The sequence below is a fragment of the Pipra filicauda genome, unplaced genomic scaffold (genome assembly GCF_003945595.2).
Source record: "Pipra filicauda isolate LSUMZ 115617 unplaced genomic scaffold, ASM394559v2 scaffold82_size2718185_pilon, whole genome shotgun sequence".
Lineage (NCBI taxonomy): Eukaryota > Metazoa > Chordata > Aves > Passeriformes > Pipridae > Pipra > Pipra filicauda.
Genome location: NW_024105009.1, coordinates 166,219 through 189,150, shown reverse-complemented (window position 1 = coordinate 189,150; position 22,932 = coordinate 166,219). Strand labels below are relative to the sequence as shown.

General features: G+C 40.1%; 1 protein-coding gene across 1 annotated transcript; it reads left to right on the top strand.

Annotated features, from left to right (window-relative positions):
* The first annotated feature begins 5,011 nt into the window (after positions 1-5,011).
* Positions 5,012-13,112, top strand: PRRG4 (proline rich and Gla domain 4). The gene is made up of 6 exons (XM_027735788.2): positions 5,012-5,152; positions 5,804-5,918; positions 9,419-9,582; positions 10,774-10,822; positions 11,358-11,493; positions 12,246-13,112. Exons 2-6 carry the CDS (start codon positions 5,813-5,815, stop codon positions 12,472-12,474), a joined length of 684 nt encoding a protein of 227 aa, XP_027591589.1. The 5' UTR covers positions 5,012-5,152; positions 5,804-5,812; the 3' UTR covers positions 12,475-13,112.
* The last annotated feature ends 9,820 nt before the right edge of the window (positions 13,113-22,932 follow it).

The following is a 22,932-nucleotide window of genomic DNA, read 5'->3' as shown; positions in this document are numbered from 1 at the left end:
ACATCAGAATTCACGTACGTGCAAGTCTCACGACCTATTAGTCTTTCCTACGGCAAGAAAAAGTTGGGTTTTATTAAACTTGCTGCAACCTAAAAATATTTTGAGCAACTGACAATGCAGAATTTTAATCCTGTTGGATGAGCAGAGTTGTCAGTGCCTGCAGTGGGAGCTGACAGCACTGGGCCCGTTACTGAAATCAGAGTGGGGGTTTGTGTCCCCTTCAGCATTGGCGACATTTATATTTCCTTTCAAACAGCTGAACACAAAAGCAATTACGTGTGAAACTGAGCCCTGCAAGGCTTTTACTGACCCTCTGTAAGCATTTCTAGTTAAAAAAGTTTCCCATAAAGATTAGTGTTATGATAATAACAAACTCTGTTAATTGCATGTATAATTACTTTTGTTATTTATGCGCTATTACAAGTTCCTGTGATTATTTCCAAGCAATAAAAGTTATCTTGACAGCTTGGTGGTTAATAATTAAATATTTAAATTTGTGTAAAGGCTTTCTTTTGTTTTTATTGTTTTTGAAAAATCCTGCCTCATCCTGAAAGTTAACAACTGACATTTATCTATCAACCTGTCCCTAAAATCAGCTATTTTGCTACTAAACCCCTATTTTTTTTCATGTTTCTTTCTTTTCCCCCTACAGTGCCATAGGATATTCGTGCCAACAATTTTTTTTCAATTAGAAAAATCACCAATCGTCCTCTGAAGGAGAGAAGCAATAACTTCAGCAAAAGTTAACCAGCTAAATTCAACTTCTTAACTGCAAAGAATCTCATGACCAACACTTAAAAGACTTCGTCACGTCTTGTGGGGATGAAGTGACAGCCTTAACTAAAAAGGGTGTGTGTCTGAAATCAAAGCACATTTACAATACACATAACATCATTACATCTATTATAACATCATTACAATAATAATGTTGATTCCAAGTAAAGATTTAATCAATTATATGTTTGTCAAACAATATAACAATTTATCATGTCTTTTATTAGACCAACCAATATAACAGGAAAACCAGGCATTTCTACAGGAAGGTATAAGGGACTGCCTTTTTCAAATATGGCCTGGTCTAGAAAAACCCTTCCCTAGAACATGTTCTGTGAGGAATGGGGTAACAAGTTTGTCCAAGATACTGATATGGTTCACTTGCTTGTTGACATGTTTATTGCTGCATATGATAGTCAAGGCCCTTTGATGTTACCTGTATAAAATCAATAATTAAAATCTGTTATGTTCAATTACCCCTAGTAAAAAAAGCATTACTCCCAAATTGAGCTACCTGGACAAAAATTGTTTAGTTTTGAATAAAGTACAAATCTGTACCATTTGGTTCAGGACATCAAATAAACCATTACAAAAAATGAACCAGATATACTCAGTTCCAGATTTCCTTGATGAGAAGGGTCATTCTCAATTATACATTTGTGTTATTTCATTACCATATCAACTGATAAATACTACATGAGAAACTGAACAATAAGAAATTTATTACTCAGATTATGGTAGGATATATTTGCATACTGGGGTGAGATAAAGGGTGTTAATTTTCATCATTCTATATCAAATATCAAAAAAAAAAAAAATCCTGAATAGGATGATCTGAATGGGACACTGCTAGCAAGGAATTAGATGCATTCCTGACCCAAAGTTCTCCCAATCAAAAATCAGTAAAGCATATTGTTCTTTAATATACTAAAAATAAAACATGAATACTAAAAATTAATACACCACTATTCATTTGCAGCAAAGTAATCAATATATGCAAAACCCAATAATTGGTGCATAGACATCTTAGATTGGCACCATCCTCCTCTAGTGAGGTGATACAACAGTTCTGGTTCAATTCAACAGCACCATATTTGGTTTCTCCAGTAATATTTTACCAAACTTCACTGTAACAAGTGAAGTTTTAAAATACAGGTAAACAAGCATGCTAGCTAGTATGGCAAATAAATTAGAGATATTTTTAGAAATATGAATTATATATTCTCCCAATGTTAAAATCAAGTTATATAAATTAATTTCCTATTTTTCATCTCTCAGAATACCTCTAATTACACATCTACTATACTGTACATTGGTATTTATCTGAAAAAGTTGGTGAAAATAACATCTTTAATGGTGATTCCATCTTGCTGAGCTTCTTCATCACATAGCTTGTTAATCAAGGCTCTTTTACCTGAAAAATTACTTCACAAGTAGGAAAGTAACATGCAGAAGATACTTATCTTTCTGCCATGCTAAAAACTGCATACACACAGGAAACACTCCATTTACCCTGAGCACTCACTGCACCCTTTTATACTTATATCTATCTTTTCTATGATCTGTACAACAAATGAGAACTTCAGCATGCTTTTAGTCATTACCTATAGCATAACCCTAAAATTTTAATATTTCCTTATGTAATAATTAACTTGAGCTGTGTTCACTGTTGCCTTTATTCCTGCTGTGGTAATGCTGCTTTCAACAGCAAACTTGAGTCTTAAGGTTGGGACAGCAAAAATTCAGGTATATTTCTGAAACAGAGGTGGCTCCTACCTTGGGAATAACAGAATCAATCCACACTTGATGGGTGGGCAGGGATAAACCTCACTGAGCCTTTCTTTGTCGTTGTGTCTCAATAAGGATGTGTAGTGATGGCCTAACACAAGAAGATATAAGAAGAAGCTCGAGGACTCCTGCACACTTGTTACAGTGCTTGCTGTTACAAGCTTCTCACTCATTTTCCTGTAGAGACAAACACATAAACATGTTCCAGGGTTTTCATACATCCATTTACCTGGATAGTCACCCTCAGTGAGGATTTCACTGACAAGTCCTCAAGATCACAGAGACTGCAACACAGCCTGAGCTCAGAGGGACACACGGGAGAAAGTTACAGTCTTTTCCAAAGCAAAGACTACCCTGTCCTGATTTCCACTGTATAATGACTTAATATTTTCTTACTACATCTCAATAATAAATAATTCATATAATTTATGTTTTGTGTGGTATGGTTTAAAAAGCCTCCGCCACACCTGCACAAGCACTCATGCACACACACAGAGAAGACACAAATTTTCTGCTAAAAACTGCACAGACAAAAGCATTTGAGTTACCACTGGTGAGTGTTAGAGCTCTGAGGGCCTCTCCCACCACAGTTCTACACCATCACTCCTCCATCTTCAGAGCAGGGGTGAGGTCCAGCAGAGAGTTTTGGATGAGGCTGATCCATCTCTCAGTCCACACCTGTATAGTCCACTCCTCTGATACAGGCAGGGCTGGGATTAGGAGTGGGATCCACATCCACTCCCCACATGGCATACATAAGCAATTCCAAAATCTTTTTCCCTTCCTATTAATAGTTGTATGTAGTGGTGGCATAGCACAATGGGGTTTACCGGCTGCTTGTACAACAGAGGTTCCACATACAAAGAGTTGTTATGGCACATTAAATGTTCCCACATGTGCATGCAGGTATTTTACTTGCACTCAGATGCACCACAGAGTTCTTGTGCATTCATGCCCTTGCACTGTAGCTGCCAGCAGCTATTTTGCTGATTGACACCACCCTCACTGAGACAGGCAGGCAGGAACTCAGGGTGAGGGCTGAGCAGAGGTGCATGGGAGAAAGTTGTAAGGTCCTTAACAAAGCAGTGACAGTTTCTCCTGTTTCCCAACGTGTAGCAACAAAGTATCCTTATCTACTCAGTATTATCTAGATAATAAACAATCCATACTACTCTTTTCTTATAAAATACCGTTATCTGGGTTCACCACTGTGTTATAAGCACATACATAACCATACTACAGAATTTTCTGTTGAGATCTCCACCAGCTAAAAAGCTTGGCTTTTAAGTTACATATTCATCAAACACCTTTTAATTGCAGTGTGTTGATGTCATAAAGTAAATATTTAACTACAGTCATCATTCCTCCAAACAGTTCTCCTTGTTTCACACATCAGAAGTTTCTGGTTTTCTCAGAGAACATCCAATTGCTTCCACTAGTGTTACTCAATACCCTCTCATTCTACTCTTTCCTGCTTCTGTAAATACAAGTTACTCCAGCACTTAAATAAAAAATACAATCCAGGGTCACTACTGGAGACATGCAAGCACAGACACAAATCACGGTCAGTCCCTGGGTTTCCTGGTAGCAAAATCATTCCAGTCGCGTGCATCGAGAGTTTCTTTGGTGTGCAGCTTTAAACCCAACCCAGCCTATCCCAAAATTTTTCAGATGTTTAATGTTCCCAGCACACAGTATTAAACAAATTCTTACAGCAAATGTGAAGTACTTAACTGCTTCTCTCTTGTCCTTTGGAGAAGCCAAAACAGCCCACAGATCCATGTGCTGCTCTGCACTGGGAAGGAGAGTGAAGGAAGCCCCTGGAGCAGGTGCGTGCTGGTGCAGACCAACCTCACGCATTTCAGGGAACCGCCTCTGACACTCTCCAGCCTTTAAGGCTAAGGCTTACCTTCAGTGATTAAAAAAAAAAAAACCAACGAACCCATCAAAAGTTATTTTCACGTGCGTGAAAACTTATGCTGGTCCTCTCTCCGCCGTGGTTGGCTGCCGGGCTAGGAAAGCTTGGTGTAGACAAGCCTCTCCAGGTGTGTTGGGTGAGCGGCCGTGACTCGCTGGGGAGGCACACCCTGCGCGGCTCCTGCTCCGCGGGCAGCCTGTCCTCACACAGCGCTCGGCTTTGGGGGGGCAACAGCAAACCGGGTCCTCAGCGCCACGAGTAACCCAGCGAGCAAAAAGTCGCGTTCAGCAGTAAAAAGGGTTCGCAGAAGGCGGAAGGACCTGCTGCTTTCTCCGCAGGGGAGCCTGGGCGGGGGCTGAGGACACAGACAGGTGTTTGCAAACAAAGCCCGGGCTGGCGGCCGGCGAAAAGCCGCAGCACCATCACCCCGCGCTGTCTCTCCCCACCGACCCTTCTCTCCCCAGGTTCCAGGGGCGTTCCCACCCCCGCCCCCGGGCGGCCCCATCCCGGCTCGGGCAGCGGGGCGGGGGCAGCCCAAGTGCGGTCCCGTGACTGCGCCGCGCCCCGTCCAGGAAGCGCCGCCGCTGGAGCAGCCCCGGGAGACGCTGCCCTGGGAGACGCTGCCCCTCCAGCTGTTCCGCTCGGGCCGCCGCCGGAGCAGCCCCGGGACAGGTAAGGGCAGCGCGGGGGGCGATGCGGGACGCGGCGTTCCCGCTCTCGGCTGCGGGATGGGGGTGCTTCCCGTGGCCGCCTCCGGCTCCCCCGGAGCCTGCCCGGGCCAGGCCGCCTCCGGGAGGGGTCTCTTCGAAGGGTTACGGGTTCATGTGACTCCTAATTTCTACAGCCCGAGGTGGGGGAGCGCAGGTTCTCCTCGGGGCGCAGGGAGCGAGGAGGGTCTCAGCGGCGGTCCCCTGACAAAAGGGGGTTTGTACCTGTTCCCGTCGGGAAGCTTTTACAACCTCCTCCGGCAGCAAAGGCGTAGCTCTCTGCAGTTTCAGAGAGCACCTGAGGAACCTTGTGGGGGATTTTCCCCCGTTAGTTCGGGGCTGCCGCTCTGCTGAGCCGGGAGAGGAGGACAGGAGGCGGCGAGAGCGGCCCCGGTGACATGTGCGGGTGTTACACAACGAGAACTCCGCAAGAGACAGGCAGGACCAGTTCGGGCCGGTGCCTTTTCCAGGGACCCATTACCCTCACCTGCGTGTGGGTGCTTGCGCGAGATGACTTCACGTGTTAGGATTCATCCAGGGTTCATCAGTGACACTTCACAAGTGTCATTCAGCGTTGTCATCATTTTTTAAACTCACACGAGTTTCTGTCTGACAGATCCCGGCCATGTTCGCGTTTCTGGTAGTGCTGTGTCAACTGCATGTGATGATGTTCGCGTTTCCTCACTGCCCAGGGAGATTAAGTAACTTGAAGCAACCTGAATGGAAAGACGGTAACTTAGTTTTAACATAACTTTATCCTTTCCAAAATTGTATCTAACTTTCCTTTGTTGGTTTGTTTGTTGCTGGTTTTGGTTTGTTTGTGGATTTCTTTTACTTTATTTTAAAAATTAAGCGGTTTTAGCTTAATTTTAGCATATTTGAATATCTTTCTTTTGCTGACATGATTGTTAATTGACTTGGGTGTCAATATGAAGTATTTATCAGATCCAGTAGTAAGTACAGATTGGGACAATTGAGTTTTCTCTAGGTTTCCAGGGTTATTGTCATTGATAGAACCAGAATCCTTTAAGTAACATCAACATTCAAAAAATTTTAAACCTGTATTAAGACAGTATTGCTTTGGTACTGCTTGAGCACATCACAGTTGTATTTATCTGAAGTGGCTTTGTATTTGAAAGGGTTTATTTGGTTGCTTTTTGAAATTGATGTCTTTTCTCAATACCCAATCCTCTTACAACACCTGGAAAGACGAGCATAGTGCTGCTGTTGTGGTTCTTCGCTTTGGAGGGAGAGAAGCGGAGAGGAACTGATGTACAAACAAATGAAGTTCCCCAGAAGGACTCAAGCACTACAATGCTGAACCATGTGATGCTTAACATTTTAAGCATCAGGGCTTCAAAAAGGAGTTTGTAACTTAGCTGTCCAGTCTCCTCAGTGCATAAGGAGTGCTGAAACCTTAAGATGGTATCGATGGGGAGGAAAGGACAGACTGCTCTTAGACCAATGTGATCAGGCAATATGTCAATTTATTATTTAAATCAGTTAACTTTTATACAGTTTACTTTGTTTAGGGCACATGCTTATAATAAGATGATTGGATAGCTCAGTCTGTGCACGCGTCTCATGTCCCCAGTTCATTGGACCTGATGTTCTGTCCACGCGATCTGAAATCATCCCTGGCATAGAAACCTCTTTCTAATTCATCTGCTTTTAGGGTTTTACTAAATTTGCAGGTGTTTCATTATCTTCAGAATAATAACATAACATATTATGTTCTCAAACCTTATAATTAGACACACAGCTAACAAGTATAAGCATCACATATTTTCACACAGTCTATAAGTATAAACAATACACGCTTGACACTTCCATGGCAAGCAAGGCCTACAGAGTGCAGGAAAAATTGTTCACAGAAATCTCTCTGTCCCGGCAACAAGATGGACTTTAAAAAGTCATCACATGGAGCATGAGGCTCCTTCAAGGCTGTGGAGCAGAAAACATGGCTAGCAGAAAAATGCTTCAGACAGATTATTTGTTAAAATCCTTACTGCTCCAGGCATAAAAAGTCAGGCTGCCTCTCTCTTGTGAGTTCATAGCACAGAACATTCTCCTGAAAACAGGCCCAGGCCATTCCACCTTTAAAGAGGGAGTTTGAAAGAGAAAGGCCCTACTCTTTCTTCAGTAATTTAGCAAGTAGAACAGTTGTCAAGGGTATGGGGATTGAGAGGTTTCCCCTTCAGCATTGTCTGAACATCTTTTACCAGCAGAGTTACTTTACTGAGCACATTGTGTGGGTACATTTCTAGTTAAATGCTGGGCATCCTAAAACTTCATGGATGATTTTTTCAAACCAAGGTCTGCAGAACTGCATTCAGGTCCCTCATGTATGGGAGAGAATTCCAATCCAGCTGTTTCATTCTCCACATACTTTCTTAATCACCAGGTTGCAAGTAAGTTGGAGATGGAGATAAGTGTATTTTGACTACGTGACAAAGGGGGGAAAGTGCAGATAAATGGATAAAAGAATCTTGAAAAGAGAAAAGGATCTATGTATCCCTGGGAATTGGGGGTCCTAGGCTCCAGGCAGCTTGCCTATGCATTCCATGTTAGCTAAAATGCATCAGTTATCTAAGTTAATTCAGAAGTACAGCTAATACCACTTGCATGGTAAGGAGTGAAACACCACTGAGCAAAACTGTAGGTCTCTGTTGCAGAAGACTGAACTTGTTTTCATGATTTGCACTGAACCAAGAATATTGATGATATGTTTTCCCATGTAATTCTTTTCCCTTTCCACTTGTGGGTTTGGGGTTGTTCTGGTTTTGTTTTGGATATATTAGGCCCTTCTTTTTAGGTATAGTATAAATATTTTAAGCTCAGATTTTCTTGCAATTACTTTAGAATAACAGACTTTCCTTCCTTCCTTCCACATATGTGGCTCCTTCAATATATACTGTAATAGTATGTAAATTATATAAATATATGCTGTAATATTCCTTAAATATATTATAATATTAAATAAATAAACAACCAATATGTAAGTTACACTGCAGTTTTCTCAATTTTCAGAGAGCAAACTGTTTTGAGATACCATTGCAAGATCTAACAGTAACAATTAGGGTAAAAATTCCTGAATGATGTGATAATCCAGCCAAACAGGCTAACAAGAACACAAAGCTAATTTGTAACTGAATAACTTTATACTGAATCTCATCTCCTTTTTTAGCTGTCTGGCTTGGCATGTAACAATGCTGTTTCTGCATTACACTTGCAAAAGTAATCCTCTAGTCATTTTGCTCAACCAAATAGTCTGAATTTCTTGGAAACAGATTAGGCTTTCACTGAAAACCAATCCAGAAAACTAGTTTTGTCCTATAAAGATGTTCTAAATTTTTTTTTCCTAAGAAACTGTAGCAAGAGCAGGCTAAAACTTGACTATGGAAAATGCCTGGTGAGGAAATACATTCCTATATTCCAAAGCCTTCTACAATTTCACTCACTGTTCTGGAATCTCACCTCACAACATACTCCATGAGGCCTCGTGAAGCCTGTAATGTGAACAAAAGAAGAATTAAATGTCCTCAGAAATGCCTGCAGTCAGTAAAATTCATATTGTGGATTAATTGAAAACAAATAAACCTGGCAGTATGGCAACTGTTACGTTAAAACTTGATGCCACAATTGTGAAATGAGAACAAATGAAAAATGAATGGGAGTCTGCTGCCATGATTTACAAACCAAATTCCATGAATAAAATTTGGTACTTACAGATACCCAAATATTGACAAATGCATATTGAGGATTATTTAGAAGGAAGAGTTGTTTTGGTTTATCCCTTCCCTCACCCTCTGTCCTCCCCCTTGTCTCCTTCCTCCAGGACATCAGTGTCGTGCTTGGATCGTATGCGACTGAATTTCTGCTTTATGTGACTGTTACTTTGCTCTTAAGAGCTCCAGTAAAAACCATCGCCCACAGAAGGGACAACACCAAAGCTTGACCAACAGCTCTCATGAGAGTCAAATTCTCTTGGCCACTATAAAGGACAGCTGAAAGGAAAATATGTTTATTTTAATTACATAGTTAGAAAATATAGCAGTGGAAAAGACATTTAGGAGGAGACCTGGATGTTTCTTTTTCTTGTATGTAGCTGAGAGATGCTTGGGGAAGGAGTGATCTCAATGTGCTCCTTTGGGATCTTAACCATTCTTTACAAATGTCAAGTTCAGCTTCCCTAACTTCTTTTAAATCAACTTTATTTTTTTTTAATTAGTGTTCACATCTGAAAAGGAGGCCAATTTATTCATTGGACGACACCTTCTGAACAACAGATTTGATTTTGAAGCATTCACAGCAGATAACCTGGAAAGAGAATGCTATGAAGAGATGTGCAATTATGAAGAAGCAAGAGAAATTTTTGAAGACCACGATAAAACGGTAGCGGTTCAAACTGAATTTAATGTACTGAGGGAGGTTACTGATTAAGTCATTATTGTACACAAGTACTGTAGCGCCTCTGACACAGCACTTAAAGATGACAAAAAGTATCTAAAGCTAGATACCACAATTAGATGGGGTTACTACTCAAGATACACAGTGAATGCACTTGAATATGTGCTTGAATAAAGTTTTAAAGACTTTAGATAAGGGCTCCAATTCCGCAAACAAACAGAAATGAAGCTTCAGAAGTTCCACTTGTGGATATTCCAGTATGTTTTCAGACTTTTTTTTTTTTTAAGTAACTTCTCATCATTATTACTAATTGGCAGATCCCGTCCTTGTGTTTTGGAAGAGACCAGTACGGAGCAAATCTGCAGTTCAGCTATTGCTGAGTGTTCCTAAAGCATTATCTTCTGGATCTCTACCTACATGGGAAGAAACCTGCTATAAAAAATGAGAAAAATATAAGAAACCCTTCAGCCCAATAAGGGAATGTGATGATTGTCTGAAGGCTGGCCCTTGCCACATGCAGCAAGAATCTCTTAGTGATTGTAGCTGTGCTCTGCACTAAGCTGCAGAAAGAGCAAGGAATACACTCCTCTTGTGAATGTGGAAATGTTAGTTGGCCATTGCTAAGCATTTTCCTAAGAAAAAAGGTGCAAGTGTTAAACTGGAATCTTGATGGAGTCTTGCTGGGTAGCAGAGGTGGAAATTATAGCTAAACGCATTTAATGCCTGATGGTCACGCAACATAACAGTTTTTCTCTTAAATAAATCTCATTATTTTTCTTAGCTTCTATGAATTCAAATACTGTTCAGGTAAATGTAGGATTCTTAAGAACTTTGCCTCTTAAATACTCTTTTGTAGGGATTTACAAAGATTACCTGTAAGCATTTTTTTAATGTCAGAATATAAGCTGACTTCTACTGTAATCAGGCAGAAATATGATGTAACACTGGACAGTTTAATACACTTTTCTCTTTCACCAACTGGCAATTTTTTTCTTTGTGAAATTTCAATGCAAACTTGAATATATAAGAAAAATATTGTGGGATGAGCAAGTACAAATCCTTCAGCAGGAGCTACTTCTGTTTATGCCATTGGTAAATTTTGCCCAATGTACCATATTAAAGACAAAGTCAATAGGCCTGTCAGTTATAAATCTGATTCTTTTTGGTTTTTCATAGATGGATTTCTGGAAAGACTATTTAACTAAAGGCCCTAAAATAAAAATAGGTAAGTTATCTTCTTATTTTTTCTTATATTGCAGTATTTTCTGTTTGTTATAATAGTACACTCAATACACTGTGCATTCAGTCAGCAAAATCACAATTGATTTTTTTACTGAAGATCACTGTGAATTGTACAAGCATATTTCATTATCTGATGCAATAAAACGTACTCACTGAAGCATCTTAGAATGGGATCCATTATAACTCTGTAGGTAAAAACGATATCATTTTCTTGGCCATTGCTTTATTACACAATTGGTAAACTTTGCAATAATTCTGCGACTGCTTTCTGTAGTTTTATTTTGTTTGTTCGCTCCCCCATTTCTTTAACAGTAATATAACAGTCTGAATTAGGCTCAGAGTAGTCTGATGCCAGATGTTTAATGAAAAACTGGTATCTACAGCCTGATCAAGGTCAAAAGTACATGCAGTAATACTTGGAAGGCATTAGAAGATGGACATCTCAAACAGCATTTTACAGTGTAAACCGGGTAGATGGAAAGAATACAAAATGAAAATAAACAATGTTTTATCTTCAGGAGATGAGACACTACAAAAGATCAATGTCACAGGACTTCTCGTCAGTCTGGTTGCTGCTGGAGTACTGTTGGTTATAATTGCACTGGTTATCTTCTACTGCTGCAAAAGTAGATGCAAATCAAGGCAACCACCGGGGTAAGGAATTTCACTGCTTTAAAAAAAAAGAAAAACAAAACCAAAAAGCAAACGCACACCAAAACAAACTCTTGCTTAAGAGTGGAATTTAAAAATCACTGTGGGTTGGTCTAACTGTATTCTCAGAGAATCTAATGGGAGTTCTCGTTTGTACTTGCCTGGAAGCCAGGTTAGGTGAGCACTAGCAGTGGTTATGCTGAAGTTAATAACACAAAAACTTAAAACAACACTTGCACACCCAAACATTTGGCTCTGCTCTTTGTGTGTGTGTGTGTGTATTGTTGGTTCCAAAATATTCTTACTAAAAAGATGGAATCATTTTACTAGATTAGGGCCTGCAGTGGAAAGTCTAATGTGTTCTGTTTGCCCTTCAAAATAGGATGAATGCCTTTCGTGGCATGTAGTCAACCTCAGATGTGAGATGAAGTAGTTTGGAGGAAATGCTTCTTTACCAATTCTCTATTCCTGCTTGTTCCTTTATCCTAAACTTGAAAGGAATGTAAGAGGATTCTGTGGTTCCTCTTTCTTATAAATTTCACATTACTGAGCTATTCTTACCCTGTGGTTTGGAGAGAGTATTTGGCTTCTGGTCTTTATGATCATTGAAGGCATGCTTTTTCCTGTGTTGTGGGTTTTTGGTGGGGAGTTTTTTGGGTTGGTTTGTTTTTTGTTTATTCTATGATTAAGACTTTATATTCTTTCTTCCCTTTAAAACAGAAGTTGCCACTTATTATGCTGTTCCCTTTGTTCAGGTACTTGGATTACGTAAGAAGCAGAAGACGTGGTTCATCTAACATCTTCAGAAGGCATGAAGAGTTTTCTTTAAACCCACTTCCTCTCAGAACTGATGATTCAGGACTCCCCAGTTATGAGCAAGCAGTGACTTCAGATGGACAGCATGACATGCCACCACCCCCTTACCCAGGGCCCCCGAGAGGGACACGGGTGTTCAAAAAGTCCATGTCTTTTCCTGCCCTGTAGTCACAAACCTCCTTCTGGCCTGAGGGGGGATTACTGAAGCATAACATACTTTTGAAAAAGTGTGTGCTACCTTGCATATTGCAAGATGACTTACAGAAATGTGAAAGATCTTTAGGACAACGAGGAACAAGTGAAGTTCCCATTTGGGAAAAGAGGTCACCTGTTGCAAAGGCCGCAGGACTATTCTTTGCACAAAGCCACTGTGCTGAGAGGAGGCAGTGCATAAAGAGCAAGGCTGGGACTGCTGCCCTCTTCCATATGCACTTTGAGCCATCCCATTTGATGTTTCATTAAGAGTTTCATCTTTTTTCTTCAGAAGGAACAGTATTTTAATTGCTCTTATTGACCCTAACCATTTTTTGTGACTTAGTACTTTAAACCACCATAAGAAGTCCACTTTGTTGTTTGACACGTTCACTTCCTTGCTGTGTGAATTTTCTATTCATTCTAATAATTGATTTGTGTGTGAAAATTATTTCATGGCTTGATCTTTCAAATATATATATATATAGACAGAAAGAAAGTACTGCTTCTGGATTATACTGGTTTATTTTAGACACTGCTGGTCACGTGACCTAATTTGTTGTATTTTTGTGATTATAATTTTGGATCAAAAGGAACCATTAATTACATGGCACGCTACCAATTTAGACAAAGTATACTTTTGTCAAATGGTTTTGATGTTCAACAGTAAATACCAGGTAAAAGAGAATTAAGTAGAGTACTGTGGGTCAGGGGATGTTAAGCAAAGAGCTCGAGATTTGTCCCTTGATAAAAAACTCCTCAGGTTTCACAGCTAATGTTTTTTTTGTAGTTTAAAAACTAAAATGTTGAAAAAGACATTTAATTTTCAAATCAAAGGCAGTTGATAAGTGTCTATTGCACTAATGGGATGACAAAATATCATTTAAGTAGAATGAAAGATTGTATTCGATGAATAACCAGTATCCACAGAGCACTAGTCGAGGACTTCAGGGAATTACTGATTAACTGTATCAACACAGTTTCTGTATCTACGGTTGTAGCCACCATTAATTTTACAACTTGCTAAAATATGGCTTTCAGATCTTGCTGAGCAAGTTGCTGACCAACACTTGTGTCCCTTCATCTCCCTGCCCCAGGAAACCATATCCAAGGATCTCACAGGCACCATGTTGGGCTGGTGTTTTCCTGTTTGACAGTGGCTATACAGTTACACACATGCAATGAAGTCTTTTAAAAAGAAACAAGTCCCCCTTTTTGCCCCTCATTGGATCAATGCTGTCAGCAGCAAATCCTAAAGGCACCTAATTTGGTGCCTAAAGTGCACTTTAATAAAGGCTGGATATTTATATGTAACATTTCACTTAATTTGATGGTTTTTAACATGCTAGAACCTACAGTGCTGTTAAGTGAGATGCAGAGGATTGGTCTGAGATTTTTAAATGCTTTTGTAATTAAGAAAATGCTCCAAGTCTTGGAATATAAAGAGAGTGCATTGACAATACTCCACAATGAAAAACACACAAAACACAGCTGATATCAGTGGACAGTGGTGTTCTTATTCATGAAACTTCAGCATCAGATTTGGCTTTTGACAAGTCACAAATACCTTTGCAGCTTCTTTCTTGTTGAGAGAATTCACTTTTACCTGACTTGTGAAGTCATTTTGAAGTTCTTGGAGGTTACTGTTCTGTAAGACTGAAATCACTGAATTGTGTGAGGTATTTTGATAACTTAATACAAGGTTATGATGAAGCTATGGAATTACAAGCTTGCAAAAACATTCTCCCATAGTTCCTTTTCATTTAGGTAACAATTTTTAAATTTGTGAATGTGCATTTTCAGCTTTAGAGCACACTTATCTCTAGATTTTTCCTGGGATTCAAAAATTACAAACCTAATGGAACTGATAGGAAGACTTTCAAGGAAAGGCATTTCACAGGGCTTGCAAGAGTCCAGAGATTCTTTAATGATACCACAGTTACCATCTGGCAAAATCATGTTTTCAATACACTACAGAAATTGTGCAGAATCCAATGTAATCACTGGAAATTTCATTTTTCTGCTATTCCTACAAATCATTTGCAAATGATTCCATGCAATACAAGCAAAAGTCTTGTCCTCTTAATTAATCAAAAACCTTAAGATGGTATAACCTAAACATCAGCTGTGGTGCTCTGGGGAGTAAACTGCACCTTCAGTAGAGTAAAACACTCAAATTTACTCAGAGTCTGCACTTTAGACCCTGAATATACTGAAAAAATGCACTGACTGACATTCAAATACTGGTTGCATGTAACATAACAATTTGCAAGACAGATACTGCCCTTTATAAATAAGGAGCAAAGTTTAAAATTTAGTTGAATACAGTGTAAACTTACCTCTCCCTGTAGAGGGAGAAAATGCCTTTGAACAGCAGTTGTTTGGGTTGAGTTTGGTTTTTTCCTTTCATACTCTCACTGCTGGCCTGAGACACTCTTACCTTATATCTTGTCTCTTTTTAGAACTTGTGATTCAACAGGGTTAGCAGAGAGAAAAATCAAGGTACACTACGGTGACTTGTGAATTTGGAAGTGTTGCCACACTTTCAAATTTTACCTGCAGTTTCTTTTGGAAATGGAGTTGCTCTTAGAATATATGAAACAGCAAATAACTGTCCTTAAGTGGCCTTCACAAAGGCATGTAGATGGACCAGGGGGAATGGCTTCAAACTGACAGAGGGCAGGGTTAGATTAGGTATTGGGAGGAAGTTCTTTGCTGTGAGAGTGGTGAGGCACTGGAACAGCTTGCCCAGAAAAGTTGTGGCTGCCCCATCCCTGGAAGTGTCTAAGGCCAGGTTGGACAGGGCTCTGAACAACCTGGTCTAGTGGAAGGTGTCCCTGACTATGGCAGGGAGGTTGGAACTGGATGATCTTCAAGGTCCCTTCTAAGCAAGGTCCCGCTCTATGATTCAATAGGAAGAGAAGGACATGGACTTTTAAGAGCAAAGCAATTTAATTTGTACAGAGATGTAGATCATTAGTGTTTTGATTTTGGACTCTCTTTCGAGGACTGTTAGGAAAGTGTGGATTTTAAGTGAATTAACAGAGATCTACTATGATAGTTGAAAAAAGAAATATCTAAACAAAACAGTGGTTAACACTGGTGTTCTGTTTCTCTCAGAGTAGGTTTAAACATTTCACACTAAATGCTGTTAGCCATTGCCTTGAACAGCTTTCCAAAACTTAGGCATTTTAGCATCATACAAGATTACAGCATGCAACTTTTTATAAATCAGGACAGTTGAATAATTAGAGCAAATAACTGAGAGTCAGAAAAGTGATCTCTGGCTGAACCTGTTTATTGCTGCAATAGGAAGGCCTGCTATTTGATTTATCAAATCCTCTGATGAATAGTATTATAAGCATTATGCATGTGTAGGTTTTGGGGGGGGGTTGTTGGTTTTTTTGTGAATTCATTAGTACAGCAAAACCAAAGTACCACATGGAAGTGAACTTCCTCACCACAGTTCGTGAAACTGTGAGTCATGAAGCATTTCATTCAGGTCCTGTCAAAGTCTATGAAGCTTTTTATTGGCTTCAGCTGAACTGGGATTGCAGCAAAAAATGAGATAACTGATCATTTCAGGTAATAAAAAGTATAATGCTCTGCCAAATTATTTACCACAATGTGGTTGCCAAACCCAATTTAGAGTATTCTATTGTTACAACAATGCCTGCTTATATTAACTAGAATGTTTGAGGCTGATCAGCCCTTAGAAGTTAAATTTCAAATTTGGAAAGAATAGGAAAATACCTTATCACTCCTCAGATTACCAGCTGTGAATAAGATGCCTTAATTATCAGGCTATTATCAACACTGTTTAAAGTTTAAATGAACCATCAAGGTAATAAAAAGCAAAACACCACCAACAAAACAAACTTTTCTATCCACAGTCTCACCTGCCAACAAAAGTTTTACTGCTGATATCCTCACTTGTTTCATGGGGTGTAGAGAACAAGAAGGAAATTCAAGGTTTAAAAGCCATCTTTCAAACACTTCAAGCATGCTCTTTCTGTACTGTAAATGTCTTTCAGTTAATTCCTACCAGATACAAATTTATGACTATCATTTCCACAATCAAGGACTTGGATGTATTTTCCTCTCAAAAATCTTAAGCGGATCTTCCCCCCAAATACCCTGCTCTTTATTCAAGTAGTAATTTTTGACTGTTTCCAGTCATTTCTGAACTGTATAGACAGTTGTTAATTAATCTTATGAACATATTTCCTTCTACTTATCTGTCAGGACCTTTTGAATGCATTTGTCACTGGTTATATTTAATTCTCACTTTGATGTTAAGTGCTGTCATTTTGTTGGGTGAGGGGCAGCAACGTTTTAAACTCTGCTAGTCTCGATACTGTTTTGTAAAACAATTTCCAAATAAATATTTATACGAGTTAATCACAGCAAAAGAGAAAATGCTAATTAAAAAAACCCCTCTGACAACCTTCTTTTTTTTTTTTTTTAAATGGAGTTGGTAACAACATGCCCTCTTCTTGAAGTACTTAAAGGGGGCTTACAAGAAAGATGGGGACAAACTTATTAGCAGGGCTGTTGTGAGAGGAGAAGCAGTAATGGTTTTAAACTAAAAGAGGGTAGATGTAGACTAAATATAAGGAAGACTTTTTTTTACCATGAGGGTGGTGAAACATTGGCACAGGTTGCCCAGAGAGGTTGTAGGTACCCCACCCCTGGAAACATTCAAGTCCAGGCTGGAGGGGGCTCTGAACAACCTGGTCCTGTTGAGGATGTCCCTGCCCATGGCAGGGGGTTGGAACTAGATGACCATTACAGGTCCCTTCCAACCCAAACCATTCTGCTTTTCTATGATTCTTCATGCCATATAGCATTTAATCAGCAGAGAAAAAGGGCCATAGTTTGTTTTCTTTAACATCAGCAATTTCTACTCTGGACAGAAGCTTCCTGCTCCACTTCAGCATCTGAGGTTCTGAACCATGAACTGCAGCCACTGAAGATGAAGTCTTCAAGACAAAGAAGCCAACTCAAGCAGGTGTTGTACCCTTCCATCTTCCTTTTGTCATGCCTTTGGTGAGAGGATTGAACAACAACAGTGTGGCTGAAAAATACCACTTTGCCAGGCTTAGTGAAGTGAGCAAGATCCTCCCAGAACAGGCATGCAAAAAAGGCAGGAAGCAGAAGTTCCTTGTTTGGTAATGCTGATTTCATTCTGAAGTGGAGGTATATGTGGTGCAATGAGAATGAACTTCTACACAGAGGCAGGAGGGATAGATGAGGGCAACTGGACAGAGCAAATAGTGGAGCACAGCAAATTATACTAAATTAAGTCACTCCTGATTTGCCCTCTGGAAAATAATAGTCGGATTTATGCTTTTTCTCCCAGCCACACAAGATGAGCTGAGCTGAGCTAGCTGGTTAAAACTCCCCACAGAATACCAGAATCTCCTCTTATATTTGAACATTCAATGAATCTTTTTAATCAGTCAACTGAACTGATACTTGATGGGATGGATGCTTCACTCCCATTAGAATTCTTGGGAAAACAGTTCCTTCTTTCACTCCTACCTTTTTCCACAGCACCCAGACTAATAAAACACTGAAACAAAAGGGGCCATCAGATGCAGGCATCTTGCTGCCTACATTCTGGGAGCCTCCAGAAGCTCACACTTAAAAGGGAGCAGCCAGACTTCAAAAAAAGGTCAGGAAAAATATTCCAGTGTACCAGAAACTGGTACAGTTAAACATGAGTTTTGAAACAGCCTTGTAACAGGTTTTAAATTTCTGATGCAGTGCTACTTCATTTAGGAAATAAGAAACACCTGTGATCACTCAGGTAGTTCAAGCAGCTTCAGTTTAATTTCTCTAAAGATCAGCAACTCCTAAGTACCAAACACATAAACATCCAGTACTTACTGTTAAATAACCAGCACAGATATGATACAAAGGAAAATATCTACTAAGAGTAGTTAAAATAAAATACTCCTTGTTAAAACTATGAGTTTGCTCAAGAGCAAAGGTTTTACTTAAGTTTTCTTTTTCCTATACGCCACTGCACATTTCTCCCACTCACCTTATACCTGGTTCTGGTGCTTACTAGATCCCTTCATAAATCATCCAGCAAAAACACAGACAGCTTTCTCAAGAGTGGGTGAGTTGAGACAACACAAGTGCCAGTGGTGGCACCTTGGAAGGTGTGAAACCACACAACCAGAAGGAGGATTGGGAATGTGAAGGAGACAAGGCCTTCCAACACATTGCTGCAGTGAGCTTTCTACCAGCTCAGTCATCTCTACTCACGTCAGATATACCACAATTTCATAGATCAGTTTTAGTTCAATAGAATGAATGCTGAAGATTTTGCTTCATTTGTTTGTACATATACTTAAGTTATCAAATAAATGACCAGAGTAATAGAAGTGAAGAAATGCAAAGAAAGAGACTATTTGCTGTGAGGCTCCAAGATCGAGTGTGTTCTTTGAAAGGCAGCACTTTCTTCCCTATTTACACATTCCTTAATGCCTAGCTTTATGTTTAAAGAGGCCATGTGCCAAATTAAATGCAAAATCTAATCTGTTAAGCAACTGCAATTTTATGCTTTGGTCAGAATCACAATTACAACAACAAACAACACAGTCAGTGATTAATAACAGGCCTAACCAAGACTGATGTTATTACTGCCTATCTGATTTACTTACCCATTCCTGCTCAAGTAGGCTGGCAGCACAGACAGAGCTTCCACAAAGGTGAAGCATCCAGGATCTGTAAGGGGATGTCTACCATCCATCAGCATTCAACTGAGACAGGCACTGCAGAAATTTCATTTTGTGCACTTTCCAGAATCTGTTAATACATCAGACCCAGCTCAGTTTTGGTCTGAACTTCTCCAAACTTCACACGGACACGTTCAAGTTATTTGGGTGTTTTATCTTGGAAACACTAGTTTTCAAAAAAGAATGTCCTCAGGTCTCCAAAACACTATTTCCAAACAATTGTGAAGATTCATTCTCTCAGCACGTGGCTATTTGCTAAGCTTATTTCTAGAGCTTTTGTTGACAAATAGTTAGCCGCTGAAAACTAACCACCAAGATGTTTGAGTATGTTAGCAAACTATTTATGATACTGTGATAGTTCCAAAACAGAGTACTATTATGAACTGAAATACAATCCTTTTTGCCCACTTTCAACAACCAAGCTGTAATCTCAGACTTGCACCATTAACTGCATGCTCTGCCTTTAACCACCCTCTTCCATCAACAGCAGCTGAAGCTGCTGAGCCAGCATGTGCCTCAGACTATTCTTCCATGATTCTTTTCAGCCCATCGAAATTTTCCCTGAAGTATTTTGCTAAGAATTTTGCTGCAAAGCCCACTTTGCTGATTTAGCCAAAAGCCTCTTAAAGCAAGAAAATAAAAATACGTTTAGCACTTAAACACAAGGAAAGAGCCAGAACAAGACCAAAACCAGGCATCAGCCGTTATGGAAAGGCAAAGGACAGGAGCAATGCTCTTCATGAAAGAAGAGGGCATATGGGTATATGAGTGACATTGGGAAAACCCACAGTACCACTAAAGCTGTAACACACCATGTGGCTTCCTGCCTGGCCAGTCTTGTACATCCTGTCTTTCAGTGGTGCTGTTGACACTCCTGAAGGACAGGATGCCATCCAGAGGGACCTGGACAAGCTTGAGAAGTGGCCCATGAGAACCTCATGAGGTTTAATAAGACCAAGGTGCTCCAAGGTGCTGCACCTGGGTCAGGGCAACCCCCAGCATCGATCCAGGCTGGGGGATGAAGATGGGGAGCAGCCCTGCTGAGAAGGACTTGGGGGTGCTGGTGGATGAGAGGCTGGATGTGACCTGGCCATGGGCCCAGAAAGCCAAATGTATCCTGAGCTGCATCCAAAGCAGGGTAGGCAGTAGGCTGAGGGAGGGGATTCTGCCCCTCTGCTCTGATGAGACCCCACCTGTAGTGCTGCATCCAGCTCTGGGGTCCACAGCACAAGAAGGACATGGACCTGTTGGAGCAAGTCCAGAGGAGGCCACCAAGGTAGTCAGAGGGATGGAGCACTTCTCCTATGAGGAAAGACTGAGAGAATTAGGATTGTTCAGCCTGGAGAAGAGAAGGCTCTAGGGTGACCTAATTGCAGCCTGAAGGAACACTACAGGAAAGATGGAGAGGGAATTTTTATAAGGGCCTGGAGTAACAGGATAAGGGGGAATGGATTCAAAATGAAAGAAAATAGGTTTATATTAGATATTAGGAGGAAATTCTTTGCAGTGACAGTGGTGAGGCACTGGAACAGGTTGCCCAGAGAAGATGTGGATGCCCCATTCCTGGAAGTGTTCATGGCCAGGCTGGATGGGGCTTTGAGCAATGTGGTCTAATGGAAGGTATCCCTTCCCATGGCAGGGGGATTGGAACTGGATGATCTTTAAGGTCCCTTCCAACTCAAACCATTCTATGATTCTATGACACACAACATACAAAACATTCAATCACACTCAAACACTGGCTGAAATTTTTCTGTTAACATGAATAATAACTATAGCACATTATGAACCAAATAATTAACTAATTAACCAGATACAGATAAATAAATCCATGTCAGTCATTAACTGGAGCATTATTCTGGGCCTGGATTTGTGATTGATATATTGCTTTAATTATGATCAAACCACAGAAAACTGCCAACTCCCCATTAATTTGATCCTGCATTTCATTTGGCATACGGTCACTTTAAACATAAAACCAGACCTCAGAAAGCAATATTGCCATTCTGCATTGTGTAACATTAAATAATTTAAACTGAAAGAGGAAAATAGGAAGGTTTCCCTAAGGGAGCAATGTATATTAGCTAACACAGTTCTACAACAGAGCTGGTTTGATTCTGGCTGAAGTGGCACACAGGCAGAGGAGCCAGTCACTGCAGAGGTATATCCTCCAGCACTCCTGGACTCTAGAGATTTCTATATTGAATATACCATTAGCATAGACAACATCTCATCATCAAAAGTAAAAGTTCCCTGCTCATCCCTGACATCTCCTTCCAGCTGCACACCACAACTGCTCGCCCTGAGCCAGCTCTCATTTCTCATTTCATGCAAAGGCAAGCTGACTCAGCTCAGCACAATTACAGAAAAATGACCGCCGGCAAAAAAAGCAGTAAATGTGCTTTTGCCAGTGGGGTGAATTCATTGCTCACCTTGTGGCCAGACCTCATCACCAGGAGTGAGAGGAGGGAAGGAGAGAGAGTAAGGCCTTCTCCTTTGGGTGTCAGCAAGCAGCTGAGCCAGCCCAGCCCTGCTGCCACACCACACCTGCAAGAGACCATTCCTCGGAACTTAGGCAGATGATTCCCATCAAATCATTACCTTAAGTACTTAAATCTGTCTCCTAACCATCACATGATATTTTTTCCAAGTGGAGACTGTTCATTTAGAGAAAGAAATGAGCGACACAAAATTCAGCACAGCTGCAGGCTGGTGTGCTGCACACACTGTGTTACAGTGCTTCAAGATTTTGGTCTTAAATGGAGTGAAAAATTGTATTAGCTTATGTTTCAGCAAAATATACGCATTATATTAAATTCCTGACTTGAGAGAGAAGCACATACAATATCATTACTGGCTCTAGGCACTCAGTTATGAATTACAGTTCAGAAGGCATTTAAGCCCACCAAAGCTCAGTTCCTAAACAGCAAGTAACAGCTGCATTTGAAATAAAAGCATTCCTTATTAGCATCAAAGTATTTGATTTAGTATTAAAGTATTTGATTTAGTATTAAAGCATCAAAGTATTTTCAATATTCAGAATTATTAATATGTCTAATACAACTTCTAATTACATTTTAATACGTACACTTTAATCTACACATTAAAGTAACATACATAATAAACAGGATCTACCAAAGGAATTTTTTTATCACTGAACAGATCTTTCAGAAAAGCTGTTTATAAGTATTCTGGATACCAGGATTCTGCAAAAGCACTTACTGTAAGCAGACCTTTTCGTGGTCTTAGAGAACAGTGTTACAAAATATCACTAGGTTACAAAAAGATAAAATGCACAGACTTCGAGGAAGATTTCCTAGACAGTGGGTGGCAACAAACAGCAGAGATCCATTTAATGAGAAAACTGGCTGGTCTCAGGACAAGTAGATTTATCTCATACACAGGAAAAACAAACCACTGCATAAACCGACTTTATCTGATGGTCATGGACATTACCAATTAAGTTTTCAGTCTACTCCACTACTATTAAAACCATGTAAAAGAAATTAAACTTAACAGCTGTCACAATTTCTATTTTGCTCAGCTTCACTATTTGATTACCAGAAAAAGGATCTACTCCAGCAGTGTTCAGGGAAACATTGTGTCTGTGGCATACTGACAATGAGTTCACCTAGTGACCTAAACGAATTGTCTGTGTTTCCCTGCTTGTTGTGATTTCTCACGA

Coding starts and splice junctions, on each gene's coding strand:
- PRRG4 (XM_027735788.2), top strand. CDS start 5,813: ATGTTCGCGTTTCTGGTAGTGCTGTGTCAACTGCATGTGATGATGTTC. Junction 5,919..9,418: donor GCAACCTGAATGGAAAGACG/GTAACTTAGTTT, acceptor TTTTTTAATTAG/TGTTCACATCTGAAAAGGAG. Junction 9,583..10,773: donor TTGAAGACCACGATAAAACG/GTAGCGGTTCAA, acceptor GGTTTTTCATAG/ATGGATTTCTGGAAAGACTA.